The sequence below is a fragment of the Delphinapterus leucas genome, chromosome 10, assembly GCF_059928025.1.
Source record: "Delphinapterus leucas isolate spDelLeu-1000000601 "Yukka" chromosome 10, BTC_Dleu_Yukka2, whole genome shotgun sequence".
Lineage (NCBI taxonomy): Eukaryota > Metazoa > Chordata > Mammalia > Artiodactyla > Monodontidae > Delphinapterus > Delphinapterus leucas.
Window position 1 is genome coordinate 35187269 of NC_143138.1, and position 15546 is coordinate 35202814.

Sequence of the window (15546 nt, forward strand, 5' to 3'; positions counted from 1 at the left end):
TACCCATGCCCCCTGATTGGAGGTGAGGCTAGCAGGGTACACGGGGTGATGGTGAGATAGTGTCAGATATGGGAGGATCGTGGGAGCAGCAGATCAAGGTGAACTCGTGGCTTCCATGGAACCGTCACCCTGGTTCCTTCCTTCCTTGGGTCCCTGGTTGATCAGGAGCCACTCTCCAGGACTCAGTGCTGTGGGAGGGCTGGGCGGGGATCGATGTGCCCTTTGCCCCCAGCCCCCACCCTGGTTGGCCCCTCCCACCAGGCCAGGGGTTCATTCCTGAAACCAGCATCCATTACTCATATCTAGTATCTCATCAGCACATGCTGTGCGTTCAGGCCCGGGGACGGCGGGTGGAAGGGAGGCGCGGACATGCCCATCTTCTGTGAGGCCACAGAGACTCCCTGTGAGACCAAACAAAGAGCTAATGGGTGGCAGTATGGGATTCTTCATCAAATGAGGGGCCGGACAGGCCTCTGGTGGTGAACCTGGAGGGAGCGCACAGGGACCTCAGTGAGCCATGGAGACTGGGCCTGGTGCGGGGGGAGGTAGTGGTGGGGGGAGGATGGATGCGTTCATCCTGATTTGGCCAGGGCAGATTAAAGTCAGCTATGGGGAGGCCACCTCGTGGAGGGCTTGAGTGACCCCATGCAAGGTGCAGAGTGTGTCCTGTTGACAGGAGGACACTGGGCAGAGTTTTTATACAAGGTGGGGAGGCAGGATCCCTGATTCATGTTTTAGGAAGAATAACTCCCAGGTTGAATTTGGAAATAGAAAGACAGTTAAATGGCCACTTTGTGATGTTCCAGATATGTAAGAGTTAAGGTGAAGGTGGGAAGGAAGAGTGAAAGAACTTGGAGCTGCAGGTGTGGGTGGAGAGAGAGGCTCCGGGCTGTCTGGTCAGCTCTGGGACCTGCTTGGGATCGGGGGTGAGGGTGCTGGTGGGTGGGTTTGGACCGTCAGGCTGGACACCCGATAGGAACTGTGCAGCAGGTTGTTATAAAGCGAGGGGGTCTTCTGGGCTGGAGGCACAGGACTGAGTGGACAGTTGGTGGTAACTGTGTCAGTCAGTCCCCTCCACCCCGCTGCGGGAAGTGGAGGGAGGATTCTAAGGAGAATGTGAGGAAGAGGCTGTTTATAGCGCAGGGTTAAGGGGGGCTGTAAGGGCACTGGATGAGCAGCAGCAAACTGCTGTCCCACCCCTGGGAGGGAAGGGGCAGGGGAGGAGTTGGCGTCACTGGGCTCCCAGGAGAGCTGGAGCGGCCGCCTGGCTGGGGCTGTGGTTGTGGACAGAAGCACCACTGCCGAGAAGTGCCCGGCCTTTCTCTGCTCTCACCCTCTGACCTCCCATCAGCCAAACCCAGGCGGAAGCCAGCAGGAGGGGGGCTCTGATTGCAGAAGAGGGCAGAGAGTGGGGGCTGGTGGGGAGCGAGGAAGGGGGACTGACCAGCACGGGGAAGTGGGTGTATCTTCCACTTAGATCTCGTTCATATCTTCTCTGATGTTGTCTGCTTGTCACACATGCTTCTGTGCCCACAGCTCCCTGCACAGGGCTGACACTTGGTAGGTGCTTTGTGGGGCTTCATGGGAGGAAGTAGGTGTCCCACCTTCTGGGACTGCCCCATCCACCCCGAGCCCCCCAGAGCTCCCAGCCTCTCCCAGAATCAGGGGAGCATTGAGTCAAGTTTGAATGACCTCAGGCTGCCATCTCCACCAGCCCTCTGCTGTTCAGCCCCAAGTCAGGGGCCACAAACCAGAGCAGGGCCAGGCGGGCAGGGTCCGGGAGCAAAGGGACTGGAAGAGGATGGAGGGGAAATGGATGTACATGCCGGGTCTGGAGGGGACTGCCAGGGCTCAGCTCCCACTGACTGGGGTCCGTTCCCGTGCAATGAAGAGGCCTTTACATGGAATGTCTCAGGAGAAGGTGTGGATCTAGATTTTGATGTGCTGTATCTTTCGGCAGTTATTTGGTATTTTTCAAGTACGCACCACGCGCTGAAGGAAACGTGACCGGAAGTCAGATGATGCAGGCCTTGGGGTGTCTGCTTTTGCCTCCTGCCCTTCCAGCCCCTCCGACTCCTCCATCTAGCACTTTCGGCCCCTCATTGCAGGAAGACCTGCTTTGAGTATGACCAGCCATGGGAGGCCCTCGTGCCCAGCCCAGGGGGGCTCCAAGGATGGGGGCCAAGGCTCAGGATGAGGGGGGCATGTTGGCCTCACCCGCAATGTGATCTCTCCAGGTCTGCCTCTTTGGGAACTCAGAGGTATCTCTACGGGATCACCTGCGGGCGGGGGCCTCTGAGGAGGAGCTGCGGCGCATCATTGGGGCTGCCGTGGGCAGGAAGAAGCGGCAGCATGCAGGTAAGGGGGCGGGGAGGCCAGGCTGGGCGGTGAGTGGTCCATTGTCAGCAGGAGGGAGGTCTGTAGTGAGGCAGTGGCACTCAGTGTGGTCCGTGCTCTCCGTCACTTCTGCTGGACCTCTAGACTTGGGGTGCGGTGATGCTTCTCCTTCCCAGGGGAAGAGCAGAGCCTGCACAGGACGGGGGGCCCCACATTCTCTCGGGCTGTTTCATTGGGTGGTGGAGAAAGAGGGGTGTCATTGCCCCTCTCTCATCCCTGACAGGGAGGGCAGGGTCCTGGCATCCAAAAGCTGTCATGGGCTCCATCATGGGCGACCTTGCAGTGTACGGCGGGGGTTTTTTGTCGGGCTGCGGTAGGTGAGTGCGTGTCCACGGGGCTGTCATACCTCTGTGTCCATCGTTCGTTTCAGTGAACTCTTTTCCCCGCCCTCTTTCTCTCCCCGCTTCCCTGCTCTCCTCTCCCCCCACCATCCTTCCCTCGCCCCAGGCATGTTCAGTATTTCCCAGATGAAGAACCGGCCCATGATCCTCATCGGTGGGTGACCCATCAGTACGTAACCACTCACCCTTGTCAGGGGGGGATCCCGTGGGGTGGGGCCCCTGCCGTAGGCGCCCCCCACCCTGATCCTGCACTTCATCCTGAGGTTCTCATCCTTCACCTTTTCCTACCCCTCCAAAGCTTTACTGTGGCTTTTCTTCCCTTCCCTGGCTCCCTCTTACTGTACAGAAATCATCGTTCTGTCTCACCAGAAATCGGGTCGGGGGGGGTCCTCCAGGTTTACGATCGCTATGTTAGTTGTCCCCTGAAAATGGAGCTTCTGGGTAAGACAGAGATCTTGTCCTCGGCTTTAGAATCTCCCAGCTTGGATACAGTCACAGGCGTCCCTTCCCTTCTGTCCTGTGGGTCAATTCACGTGCGTGTCCGGACCATTAGCGGCCATTGGTCCTTGTGTTGTTACGCTTCTGTGTGGGCAGCGCTTAGGCAGCAAGCTAAGAGTGCTACTCAGCTTCCTAGGGAGGACACAGCCAGGATCTCAACTGCCTAATTCCTTAACTCCCGGGAACTTATGTGCCCAGAGCGTCTCTTATGTGCATAGGACGCTTCAAACAGAAACACCTTTTTATTGAGCCTCATGTGGTCTCTAACCCTGGGGAACTAGCTGGTCCATGCGGAGCTTTGGGGATGCTGTTATCTCTCTGGTGCATGCCCAGGCTAGAGCAGGGGAGGCCTCGTCCCCTCGGCCACAGCCAGATCTGGGCCCCTGAATTGTGCCCTAAGCAAGAGAAAGCAGTGAGAACGACCAGGGGAAGGGATTCTTTTCCTTCAACACTTGGAGCAGAGTGAGCCCTGAGGCATGTGGGCTGGAATGGACCAGAGACAGCCCACGGACCACACCAGCCACCCAGAGAAGGAAGGGCGGCTCACCACAGCATGCCATCGGGAAGAAAACTGTATCACCTCTCTTCTGCCGTCACCTCCACCATCCTCTTTCTCTTGTGTTGGGCCTTGACCCATGCTGACACGCCTTGATGGCAAGGAGTGGGGGATGCCTTGATACTTGTACCTCTGACACTGACAAGGTAGGGGGGCCAGAGCATGATGGAAAGCTAGAGGTTGGGAGGCCTAATTGCTTTAGAAGGAATAATAATACTCTCAAGGATATAGAGTAACTAAAGTGGTCTGATCTCTATAAAACCAAGAGTTGCCTAGAACAGGGCCTCTTAGACTTTCACGTGCCTTTGAATCCCTTAGGGATCTTGTTGTTTCAGATCCGGATTCGGGAGGCCCGGGCTGCATCTCTTTTAACAGTCCTCACATGGTGCTGGCGCTGGCGGTCCCTGGACCACCCTTTGAGTAACAAGAGCCTACAAGGTCCCCGAGGCCCCTGGGACCATTCAGATCATCCTGTTGCTTTGTGTATGCTTCTGATCTGCTTGAGATGTTGTTTAAATAGATTAAATAGTTACCTTAGTATGTTGTCTATAAACTATATGATTTCTGTTAGCCCTTCCCGGAGAACGTGAAGATGAGAGTAACTAATTGGTAATTCAGGCTGAGGCCTCGCTATCGTTTTAAGAAAATGAAGGGACAGAGCAGTCATCTGATCGAGGCTTTAGTCTTCAGACCTTAGGTGTTTCTTAAGAGAACTTGGGCAAAAGGAAAGTTGTGAGGAGGGGAGCCCAGGTGGGAGCACCCACAGACCCCACTGCAGGGCAGGCAGAGCCTGCGGGACCCTGGGCCTGTGTACCTCCTGGAGAGGAGGGCTGCACGTGTTTATTCCGGGGGCCTCTGTGTATCATCGCTTTTCTCTGTGTATCTCTGTGTATCATCGCTTTTCTCTCTCTCCCCGCTGTGCTCTTTGCCCCTCATTCCCCTTTCCCCAGTGTGAACGGGAGAACTCGGGGTCTGGTGGGGAGAGGCTTGGGGAGGGAGGTGGCAAAAGACCTACCTTTTGGACTGAGCCTTTCTTCTCTTTCCTTTTCCTTCCAGAGTTATTTTTGATGTGCCAAGATTCCCCACCAGCCATTCCAAGCATCTCCTTCAGGGACTCCCTCCATGTTCAGGGTCTGAGACACAGAGTGAGTTTCTCCAGCCAGATGGTGACTTCGTGGAAAGGGGGCTGGCTCCCCCAGATCCCTCTCCTCGCCCAGCGGTGGCTGGCATCTGGTCTCCCTCAGAGACATTACGGTTCCCACCTCGACTCAGATGCCAACCCAAAGTGCCTTAGCCCAGAGCCCCGGGCTCCTGCCACCCCGTCAGGACCTCTGCCCACCTCAGACCAACTGACCCACGTGGACGGGGAAGGACAGGTGGCCATGGTAGACGTGGGTGGGAAGCCAGACACAGAGCGGGTGGCCGTGGCCTCAGCCGTGGTCCTCCTGGGGCCTGTGGCCTACAAGCTCGTCCAGGAGAACCAGCTAAAGAAGGGAGACGCCCTGGTGGTGGCCCAGCTGGCAGGCGTCCAGGCGGCCAAGCTGACCAGCCAGCTGATCCCCCTGTGCCACCACGTGGCCCTGAGCCACGTCCAGGTGCAGCTGGAGCTGGACAGCACGCGCCACGCCGTGGTGGTCCGGGCGTCTTGCCGGGCTCGGGGCCCCACTGGGGTGGAGATGGAGGCCCTGACCTCCGCTGCCGTGGCCGCCCTCGCCCTGTATGACATGTGCAAGTCTGTCAGCAGGGACATCGTGTTGGCGGAGATCAAGCTCGTCAGCAAGACCGGGGGTCAGCGGGGGGACTTCCATCGGACGTAGAGCTCCTGCCCCCTCTCACCCCTGGCCCAGCGAGGTCAAGAGATGGGATGCGATTTCAGCCAAGGGAAAGATGTCAAGTTCCTTTCACCCCGCCACCAGTTACCTTCAACCGGTAGGAACCCCAGGTCAGCCCACCCCTCTACTGCTCGATGACCTACACTGACCTGCGAGGTTTCCTTTCTCCCGAGAGGAAACCAGCAGGCCCGTCAGCCTTCCTGGACCCTAACTAAGGTCGTGGGAGGGGGCTGGCCGCAGCAAGCAAGGCTAGATAACCCCCAAATCACACTGAGTGACTTGTGGACTCTCTCCGACAGTTGAGCCCATAACCTCCCCTTCTCTCTTGGGTTTTCTCTTCTCCTTCCTTCCCCGGGAGGGAGCCAAGGGCTCCCAAGCAGGGGCCTCGTGGGCCACAGCCCTGAGGCCTCCTGACCAAGCACACCTCCCACACCTGCCCCGCGCACGGCCTTTCCACCTGCACCCCTTCGTCCTGGGACACACCAGGGGAGGAGGAGCGATGGAGCTTGCCTTCACCCACACGGTGCACCAAATAAAGCCACGATGCCCATTTTGGGGATGCAAGAATGAGGACTGTGTCTGTGCCGAGGGCACCGAGCCGCCGTGATGGCAGGCCCACCCCTCAACCCAACGCCTCCTGGGGAAAGAGGAGCAGGAGAGACGCTGGAACAGCAAAGGGGCATGTTCTCCGTGCACCCCGCCTTCCCTGGGGGAGAAGGCAGGAGTGGAGAGGGAGGCCCAGAGGTGCAGCATCTCCAGTAGCACTGTCAGGTAGGGGTGTCCGAAGCCCATCCCGTCGCCGGCTGGTAGAGGTCACAGGGTGCAATTAGAGGCTCCCGGTTTTCACATCCCCAAACGCTGGACGCGCTTGCTGGGTTCTCTCGGTGTGGGTAGGTGCCCGCTCCCCCGGCCCCCCCCCGCCCCGCCTGCCTTTCCTCTGGCCCTGCACCCAGGTGTGCTGGCAAATGCTTAACAACTAGCTCTTGGAAAAGAAAGAAAGGCCAATTTCCATGGTCTAAGCCCTCCCACCTTGGCCGATTTCAAGCTACCGTACGACGTGAACTGGCTTGCGGAATTCCTGAGGATGTCACAGTCGGGGCTCGCAGAGCGGGTAGGGTCTGCTTCCAACACACCATGGGCTATGCCGCTCCCCAGCACGCCTCACGTCCCAGCATGGGAAGAAGGCACAAGGTTTCAAGGCAGGTTAGGTAGGGGTGGCACGGATTTAATATTTTTTAGTATTACAACATATTCTTATAAAAAAGGTGCAGGCGAAAAGGACGCTGCAGATTTTGTACATTAGCCTCATTTGTCATCTGAAATAGCTGGTGAGAACAGCCTTGGCGTGGAGGTGGTAGAGGTGGGGGGCGGGGATGGTCACGGCTCCCCCATAGAGTGGAAAGGGAATAGGGTTGGGGAAGAGCCTGGACCAGACCCTTCCCCATCCACCCGGAGAATTTTCTCCTCCCGCCGCCCTAAACACGCCTCACAGGGGAGGGGGGGCAGATGTTGCTCCTGAGAAGGGGACAGGTTGCATCAGATTAACTGAATTTTACATTGTACACAAAATTAGCTGGAGAAATGAACCCAAAGGTGGCAGGAAGGGCACCTGGGAACGACCAAGGAACAAATACAACAGGCGTCAACGTTTAGCACATCAAGGACCAACTCAGCTGTCTCCAAGGCACCAGCACTTCTTGCTGAGTCAGCCGTGATGGTCTGTGGTCCAAGGCACTGTTGGCGATCTGGCTACAGTGGCGTCTGGTGTCAGAGCCACTGGCCAGATCTAGAAAAATAATAAATAGAGAAAGCAAAATCTTTAGAGGTGAGAAGCCTGAGCCCTGGAACAATCAATATACGTGTCCTCTGTAAACAGTTAAACTGAACTGTGCTTTTCTGTGGATCCAACGTGTCTCGAACGTCTTCCATATTCCTTCTTCCCTGGTGCGTATCCAGCCTTCCACGGTGGGTGGGAATGCCGGGGTTTGGGCAGGCCTGTCGGCTAGACGTGGAGCCCTCCCTATTCCCGGTCCCAGTGGGTGAGGTGGACCTCGGCCCGGCCAGTCTGGGGGAGGACCCTGCGAAGTCCCGCCACAACCTTCCCATTGTCCCAATGCCGGCTTCTTCCAGCGGGGGCTTTGTGGGTATCACACAGCTCTGCGGCTACTCTTCCTGGTAAGCCTTCCCCTTACCCTCACCTGGACTCCAGGATGGCTGCTTCACACCGGTCCCCACCAGGCTTACACTTGCTCAATCCCTCCCCCTTGAACCAACACCCATGTTGGGCTCAGCAACCCTGTGTTTCTTCCCCTGCAGCTACTATGCTCCCACCCCCAGAAAAGATAGGCAGCTGAAGAGTGGGCCCAGCCCACCGGTCTGTCCACTGGCAATAACCCTGAGCTGGAGGAGGAGGTCAGAAGGTGAGAAACATAAAAGGGAAGGGCAGGAGGATAGGAGGACAGGGAGCCTGTTGATGTGGGGTTGTAGGGAGGGTCAGGCAGGTCTCACAGATACAGAGGATGAGGGGTTAACTCTGGGGGGTTGGAAATGTATTAAAAATGAGCCTTGATGGAGTTCAGCTCACCTCTGTCCTTAGAAAATTTGTGTAGATACCAGCCATCATCCTGCCCCACAAGGACAGCTCCTGGTGGACAGAATGAAGGTGAGAACGGACAGGAGAACCAGAATGAAAGTCGGCTGAACCAAGTCGGGTCCCAGAGCTGGGGGGGGTGGGACCCCCTCAGCTTTCCACCCCTGCCTGCTCTGGGCCCGCCCCCCCCCCCCGCATCTGAATGCCCCTGAGGCGGTCCCCTTACTCCCTTAGAGGTGGCACGTAACTGCAGAGGGCAGCTCTTGCCCTTGGAGCCCTCGGAACCGATGCCCCAGGGCCAACCTCAGCCAGACGAATGCAGTTGGAAGTGTCTCCTGCAGGCTGGACAGAGCAGGAGGTCACTGTGCCTACTGCTCAGCGGCAGATGTCAGACGAGTATGGGGTCCGAGTAATGTTCAGTGGTAACCTAGGCGCTCTGGGTGGATCTGGCCCTCTGGAACCCCTAGCCAACGTGTGAGGTCACTGTCTCGCTTCAAGACAATGGTCAGGTTGTACAGGGTGGGGAAGGACAGTTTCATTCCAGGGTCCCTGTGCCCAACGTACGAGGTGTGGTGATGAATGGGGTCTTCTTTCTTGAACCCCTTCCCTTACCAGATCCATCAAGTACCTGATAGCCCTAGTCGTGAGAACCCAAAGGTGAGTTTTCCGGGATTCTGGATTAGTATAGGATGGAGATGGCAGGAGGGAAGGGAGAGAGACTTAAGACATGCAAGAGAGGGGCCAGAGGGCTCGTGACGTAGGAAACAGGCACTGTCACCCTGTCCTGATGACTTGGTCCCTGCATCATCCTCCCAGCACCTTTTTTTTTTTCCTGGAACACATCTAGCTAGCATGTGTCATGCCTCTTCCTTTCAATAGGAAACTTCGCCCCAGATCAACGTTCCATTAAGCCTACTCTTGAGAGATGGGAGCCTGGGTGCCCCCGCCCGTTACTCCCCACGGCACGTGAAATCTAGACAAGGTCCGTGGACGTCTCTCCAGGCTAGATATGGAACAGCTCTGTGCCAACATTTGGGTGTCCATACTGGGGGTCAGGGAGCAGGGCCGGCCAGGGATGGCCAAGTCCGCCTCAGAGAGTGACCCCTGGGGCCAGGGTGCAGGAAGAATAATGGGAAGAGGAGATGAGGGGAGCCCCTTCAGGTGGGGAGACACCGGGTCCTGCCACGCAGCCCCGCCCCCAGGACCCAGCCCAGGGCTCTAAATCCAGCACCGAATTGTGTAAGTATCACTAGCACGGCCTCCTCCACTCCGCCGCCCTGGGCCCATCCCTGTCTCCCAGCCTCCCGCTGCAGCCAGTCCCCCAGGTCAATAATTTAGCCTGTTTATGGCCCGCTCCCGGGTGGCTTCCAGGGCCTGGCTCCCTGATCGCTTGCGGCTGCGTTTGAGTTTGCACAAGTCCTTGTCGAAAACTTCGCCCGAGCGCAGGGCTGACACCAGGTCATCAAACTCGCCGCCCTCGTCCAGCGCGCTGCCTGCGTGTACCTTCCGCTGGCGCTGCCACCGCTCCCGCTCTCGCTGCTCCTTCAGCTGGAGGGGCGAGGAGGGCGGGTGAGAGGCCACGGCCCAGCACATCCACCGCGGTCCAGGCCACAGACACCTGCCCTCCTTCACGGGTTGACGCCTGGGCTGGGTCTACCAACTGGCCCCACTTTCCTCCTTGCTAGGGCACCCTGAGCCTCCCGCCGCCCACGCGCTCTCCACTCCCTCAGCCTTGCTCAGGCCCAGGCCCCAGCAGCACCCTCACCATGGCCTCCATGCGCGCCCGTCGTTCCTCCTCCTCCTTCCTTCTCCGCATGGCCTCCAGGTCCTGCCGGGCCTCCGAGAAGGCCTGCAGGAAGGTGTCGAAGATGCCGAAGAATTCATCCGGCTGCATCTTGCTGTCCTGCTCCCCAAAGTGCATCAGGGCCTTGGAGAACTGTTGAAGAGAAGGGTTGGTGGAGAGTCCCCCCCAAGCCTTGTGGGCAGTTGAATTCCAGCCAGAGCAGAGCTCATCCAGGTGGGGGGACTTGGGGGGGCAGGGCTAGAGAGGGGAGCCCCCCCCCCAACGTCATCAGGGTAAGGACAAGGCTGAAGGAAGGAAAGGCTTGAGGCTGACACGTGGGGAGGTGGGAGACCCAGGCTGGCTGACAGAGGCTGCCCAGAGTGACCTCTGGGTCTGTTAGGGTGTAGGTACAGGACCAGGAGCTGCAGACCTTGGGAAGCACTTCCTAAGGTCAGGACCACAAGGATGTCAGATCATCTAGTTATCGGGCTACTTATTTAACCCCTCTGTGCCTCAGTTTCTTCATCTGTAGAATGGGGATAATAATAGGACCTATTTTATAGTGTTGGGGGGGGTTAAATGAGTTCGTGATGCAGAGTGCTAGCTACATACCTGGCCCTATTACTGAGAACTACCATCTCTAATTCAACCTACTGAAAACCCTCTAAGAAAGCCTTCACTACTCTCAGTGTGCTCCCTGCACCAGCGGCATGGGTGTTTCCCGGGAGCTGGTTAGAAGGGCTGAATCTCAGGCTCCACCCCCGACCTCCTGAATGAGGACCGACATCTCAATAAGACTCCCACAGTTGGGGTCCAGAGGCATGTCAGAGTGCAAAGCAGGAAGAGGCAGAGCAACCGAGAGCAAAGCTAGGCTCCGGAGTCAGGCTTCTAACCCAGCTCTGTGTGTCACAGCTGGGCAACCCTGGGCAAGTTACTTAACGTCTGTGGATCTCAGTGCACGTATCTGTGGAATGGGATAATAGCCTTTCAACAAACCCAGAAGGTAGGCGGTGAGACAGAGGATGGAAAACACTTCATGGGGCGCCTGACATCTGGTCAATGGACTGTGAACTTTGCAACAGCGTTGCTGTCGCTTTTCTTGTAGGAGTAAGGAAACCCTTTCTCCTCAAAGCTCTGTGCCTCTGGGTGTGTCCCTTCTGGGCCACCTGTGGTAGGACCGGTGAAGACAGAGAGGGGTGGGGTTGGGGTCAGCCTGGGGGCTTGGGGCGCCCTTACCTTGGCCCTGGCTTCATTGAGCTGGTCCTCCAGCTCTGAGAAGCTGAAGCTGGAGACCGTGATGAAGTCGCTCATGACCGGGACAAACCTGTCCTTCGGATCCCACGCCTGGCGTTTCTGATATTCCAGCTCCTGAGGAGGGAGAGCCAAGTGCTGGTCAGACCAGTGCCAGGACGAGAGTCAGGAATGCTGGGACTCACCACATCTTCCACCCTCCTTGCCAATCGCAGGACACTGAGCCTGCCTTTGGAAGAGGGAACACCCTGGGTCTCAAATTCTAAGGGTGGCAAAGATTGTGAGGTATCAACCAGTCCCCCCTGCCTCTATGCTTCCCTCGCCGCCGCTGCCATATTTCTTTCTCTAGATCCTGCTACCCAAAGCGTGGTCTGGGACCAGCAGCGTGAAATTTTAAGAAGCAGGCTCTCAGGCCCCACTCAGAATTAGAATCTGCATTTTCACAAGAACCTTGGGTGATCTGTGTGCCGATTAAAGCGTGAGATGCATTTCCAAATCTCCCAGTTGATGCGATGCTGCTGGTTCATGGACCACAGACCACATTTTGGGTAGCGCTTTAAAGGGCTATAAATTAGAAAGCAGCCCCCTGCCCCGTCCCCCCACTGCCATAATGGCAACAAAAGGTTCCTTCTCATACTTCTTTCTCTAAGCCCATTATCCCCTTAGCCGCCTCCCCACATACGCCCAGTGAAGATGAGAAGGCGCTCTAGTTCCTAGATCGGAACAAAGGAGTGGGCCGCCTCCACACTGGGCTAGAGACAGTATCATCTGAGAAGCCCTTAGATCAGGAATAGTAGAGATCTGGGTCTCCAGCAAAAAAAAAGTAAAGCCCCTGGGTCCTCTACTGGCCCAGGCAGGAGGTGAAGAGACATAAGGAAAGAACTTCTGGGGACAGTGGTCCCCAGTGTCACACTAGGTGTTACCGGCCCTAAGCTTCCAAGGCACGCAGATCCTCTGTCCCATCGATTTGAATCAATCTTAAACGTGGCAGATTTCTCATTCACTCCACTCCACTGTACAGTGATAGGCTACAGTCTCAGATGGGTGTCCCCTCTTCAGGAGTCTAAATTTAAGCCTTGGGTAATTCAGTTATCCTTTCCTGAGCACTCATCTATGCTACAGGCTGTACCTGTGCCAGCTGTTCTGTCACCCCAGCCCGGAGCTTTGGGTCACAGAGATGCATCAGACAGGGTCTGCCTCTGGGGTGGGGGTGGGGGAGTCCACCCTCTGGCCCAGTGACAGGCAGCAAACACAGGCAGCATGGGCAGCATCCCCTCAAACCCAGGCAGGCATAGATGATGTACTCACCACCTCGACTGCTCTGAGGCCCCTCCTGAGGTTGCCCACCTCCTTCTCCAGCTCTGCCAGGCTATGGGGGGCGGGGGGACACAGAGGGAGGGAGAGGAGCTGGGGTTAGTACAAGGCAGAGCAAACCCCAATGGCTTTGGGAGTCAGTGCACCCGGGTTCCAGCCCTGCTTTGATTATTAACATGTTGCCCTGGCAAATCATTTCCCCTCTGTGCTCTGTCTGTGCTTCTATAAAATGACGGGTGAAACATGTCCTATAGATCCTTCTAGACCGGAAATGTCATGCTGCATATTGGAAGGTTTCCAACACATGGCCTCTGGCTTGGATTTATTTTTATTACCATCAGGTAATGCTCATAAGCTCTTAACATGGTATCTTGCATGCAGTATACCTTTGATGTGTATTAGCTATTTACCTCTGCGTTTCTGCTTCTATCGGAGATGCTTCTATCGGCCTATATACGTTCAGGTCTGACTTCTCGCCTGTAGCAGATGCCCCTGGAGCCCGCCACCCCACCCCCGCCATCTCCTTGGACCTTCCGTTGTAGTGGACAGCCCTGACTTCCAACCACTGAGCACTTTCTCTGCGGGCCAGAGCATTACTGCCCACCCCCAGCCAGTGAGCGACAGGAGATGGTAGATGATGCCCATCTTACCCCTTGTGGGGATAATGGAGCGAGTGTCCTACACTGTCTCCCACACTCTGCAGAGGCAGGATTAAGCTCTGATCGCCTGCAGTGGTAAGTGGCTTCATAACAACCCCATTGCCGGCATTCTCCCCATCCCTGTTGCAACTCCCCACTCCCCGCTTTGTTTCCTGAGAGAATCTCTGAAATGAGGATTTGAGAGCAAAGAGTGTCTTTCACTGGGTTCTCCCAGAGCAGACCCCGAGATGCTGTTCATTCTGAGCCAGCTCAGAGCAGCCCCGAAGGAGGAAGTTTAGATGAGAGAGGGCGGGATCACAGGGAGAAGGCAGCCTCAAGAGGACCCCTTACTTGACTTTGGCGGCTTCTGGAAGGTGCTGCAGCTCAGAGGGCATGTTCAGGATGTCAGGGAAATGCTTCTCCAGGATCATGATCAGATAATGGAGCAGAGAGATGTTTCTGTGGGTGAAAGTCGGGTCAGGGATTCGGGGCCAAGGGCATTGGGAATGAGGGTCCGGCGGAAACTAGGGTGAGGTGTTAAGGGGAAGTTGTGGCATATTTTGGGAGGGTAACGGGGAGGAGGGGAGAGGCCAGGGTGGGGTGAGACGGAGGCTCCAGAAGCCGGCAGGTCGCACCTGTCGATGCTGGACTTGGTGTCGGCAATCTTGTTGAGGCTGGCCACCCGGAACCCGTAGGCACTCCCACGCTGCCCTTTGTTCATGAAGTTGCCGATGGCCAGGACGACCTCTAGCATCTGCGCTAGACGCTTGCTGCGGATCAGCTCCCGGGAGGCCAGCAGGATGGCTGGGGGAGGAGGGACAGGTGAGAGCCCCACATACACCAGGCCCTTGAACCCTAGGATGATACTACCACAAAGTCCAGAAAAGGCGCCGTTAAGTGTCAGCTTCAGAGGGGCAGAGGCTATGCCCACAGCCCAGCAGACGATCTTCTCCACATCTACCTGCCTCCAGGGGAAGCAAACTCGCCAAAAGCCAATTCACCAAATAACCCTTTCTCAAAATGTGCCAACTCTTCCTAAGACTATATTGGAGAATGTATCATCTTTCCTTGCATATATTTAGACTCTTAACATATTCTTTCTGTGGATATATGCAAGAATATAATACTTTGGGCTTCCCTGGTGGCACAGCGGTTGAGAATCCACCTGCCAATACAGGGGACACGGGTTCGAGCCCTGGTCCGGGAACATCCCACATGCCGCAGAGCAACTAAGCCCGTGCACCGCAACGACTGAGCCTGCACTCTAGAGCCCGCAAGCCACACCTACTGAGCCTCTGTGCCACAACTACTGGAGCCTATGTGCCTAGAGCCCATGTTCCGCAACAAGAGAAGCCACTGCAGTGAGAAGCCCTCGCTCGCCGCAACTAGAGAAAGCCCGCACACAGCAACGAAGACCCACGCAGACAAAAATAAATTTATTTAAAAAAAATATATATATATATATAATACTTTTACTTTTCTAAACCTAATGATTAAAATTTTTAACTTCAGCATTTTACATACTATGGGACTGTTTCTGCCTCTTTTGAAGTGCTGAATTTTGTTGATCTTTTTGGAAAGGAAAACATCCCTGTCAATTAAATTATAACATCATCAATTGCAGTATTTTCATGTTTTTGTTTTATAAGATAACGGTGTGCTTTGCAGTTGATGGTGTCTTAGATTTGATTAAATAGGTTACTAGACAGCCTATTGAATATCATTTAAAAGAATGTTCCAACCTTTAGGCATTTAAAAATTTCCCTCCAATTCCTTAAATGATACCTTTCTGGGAAGTACAAACTAAGACTAACAGTAACCAAAACTTCAGTATTTCATTCTGATGTGGGTACTCTGGCCCTTCCTCAGTTATTCTGTATTTAATGGTGGATGTGCAGAATTGGGATACAAATCCTACACTGAAAATTTGGCTGCCAGTTATAGAATATGATTTTGGATTATTAAATGTGGTGGTGAGAAGATCAAACCATTGTATTATGATCTTTGGCTTCTGCCAAACTGAACATTCCTTAAGATGCTGCTATGAAGATTAAATGCAAACCATTTGACTAAAAGTTTGCAAAACTCTTCAAAAGCAGTTAAAGTAACTGTAAAAAAAAAAAAGCTGTAAAAAAATGAGTAAGAGGGCTTCCCTGGTGGCGCAGTGGTTGGGGGTCCGCCTGCCGATGCAGGGGACACGGGTTCGTGCCCTGGTCCAGGAGGATCCCACATGCCGCGGAGCGGCTGGGCCCGTGAGCCATGGCCGCTGGGCCTGCGCGTCCGGAGCCTGTGCTCCGCAACGGGAGAGGCCACAACAGTGAGAGGCCCACATACCACAAAAAAAAA

The 15546-nt window shown here is 55.6% G+C and overlaps 2 protein-coding genes across 4 annotated transcripts in view; one reads left to right on the forward strand and one right to left on the reverse strand.

The window, feature by feature from the left end:
* Nucleotides 1-8034, forward strand: part of MOCS1 (molybdenum cofactor synthesis 1) — a 38329-nt gene extending 30295 nt beyond the window's left edge. The window contains exons 9-11 of one of the 3 annotated variants that reach the window (XM_030759462.2): nucleotides 2238-2358; nucleotides 2845-2892; nucleotides 4849-8034. In XM_030759462.2, coding sequence (XP_030615322.2) covers nucleotides 2238-2358; nucleotides 2845-2892; nucleotides 4849-5609 — 930 coding nt within the window. In that variant the 3' untranslated portion in view covers nucleotides 5610-8034. Of the gene's footprint in view, nucleotides 1-2237; nucleotides 2359-2844; nucleotides 2908-4848 lie in introns of all 3 variants that reach the window. The other 2 variants (XM_022581837.3, XM_030759465.2) reach the window with 2 other exon arrangements.
* DAAM2 (dishevelled associated activator of morphogenesis 2) overlaps nucleotides 6743-15546 on the reverse strand; it is a 113537-nt gene continuing 104733 nt past the window's right edge. Inside the window, exons 20-25 of the mRNA XM_089918789.1 lie at nucleotides 13836-14004; nucleotides 13552-13659; nucleotides 12557-12617; nucleotides 11234-11365; nucleotides 9980-10150; nucleotides 6743-9762 (exon numbers count right to left, since the gene is read on the reverse strand). Coding sequence (XP_089774915.1) covers nucleotides 9541-9762; nucleotides 9980-10150; nucleotides 11234-11365; nucleotides 12557-12617; nucleotides 13552-13659; nucleotides 13836-14004 — 863 coding nt within the window. The 3' untranslated portion in view covers nucleotides 6743-9540. The remainder of the gene's footprint in view (nucleotides 9763-9979; nucleotides 10151-11233; nucleotides 11366-12556; nucleotides 12618-13551; nucleotides 13660-13835; nucleotides 14005-15546) is intronic.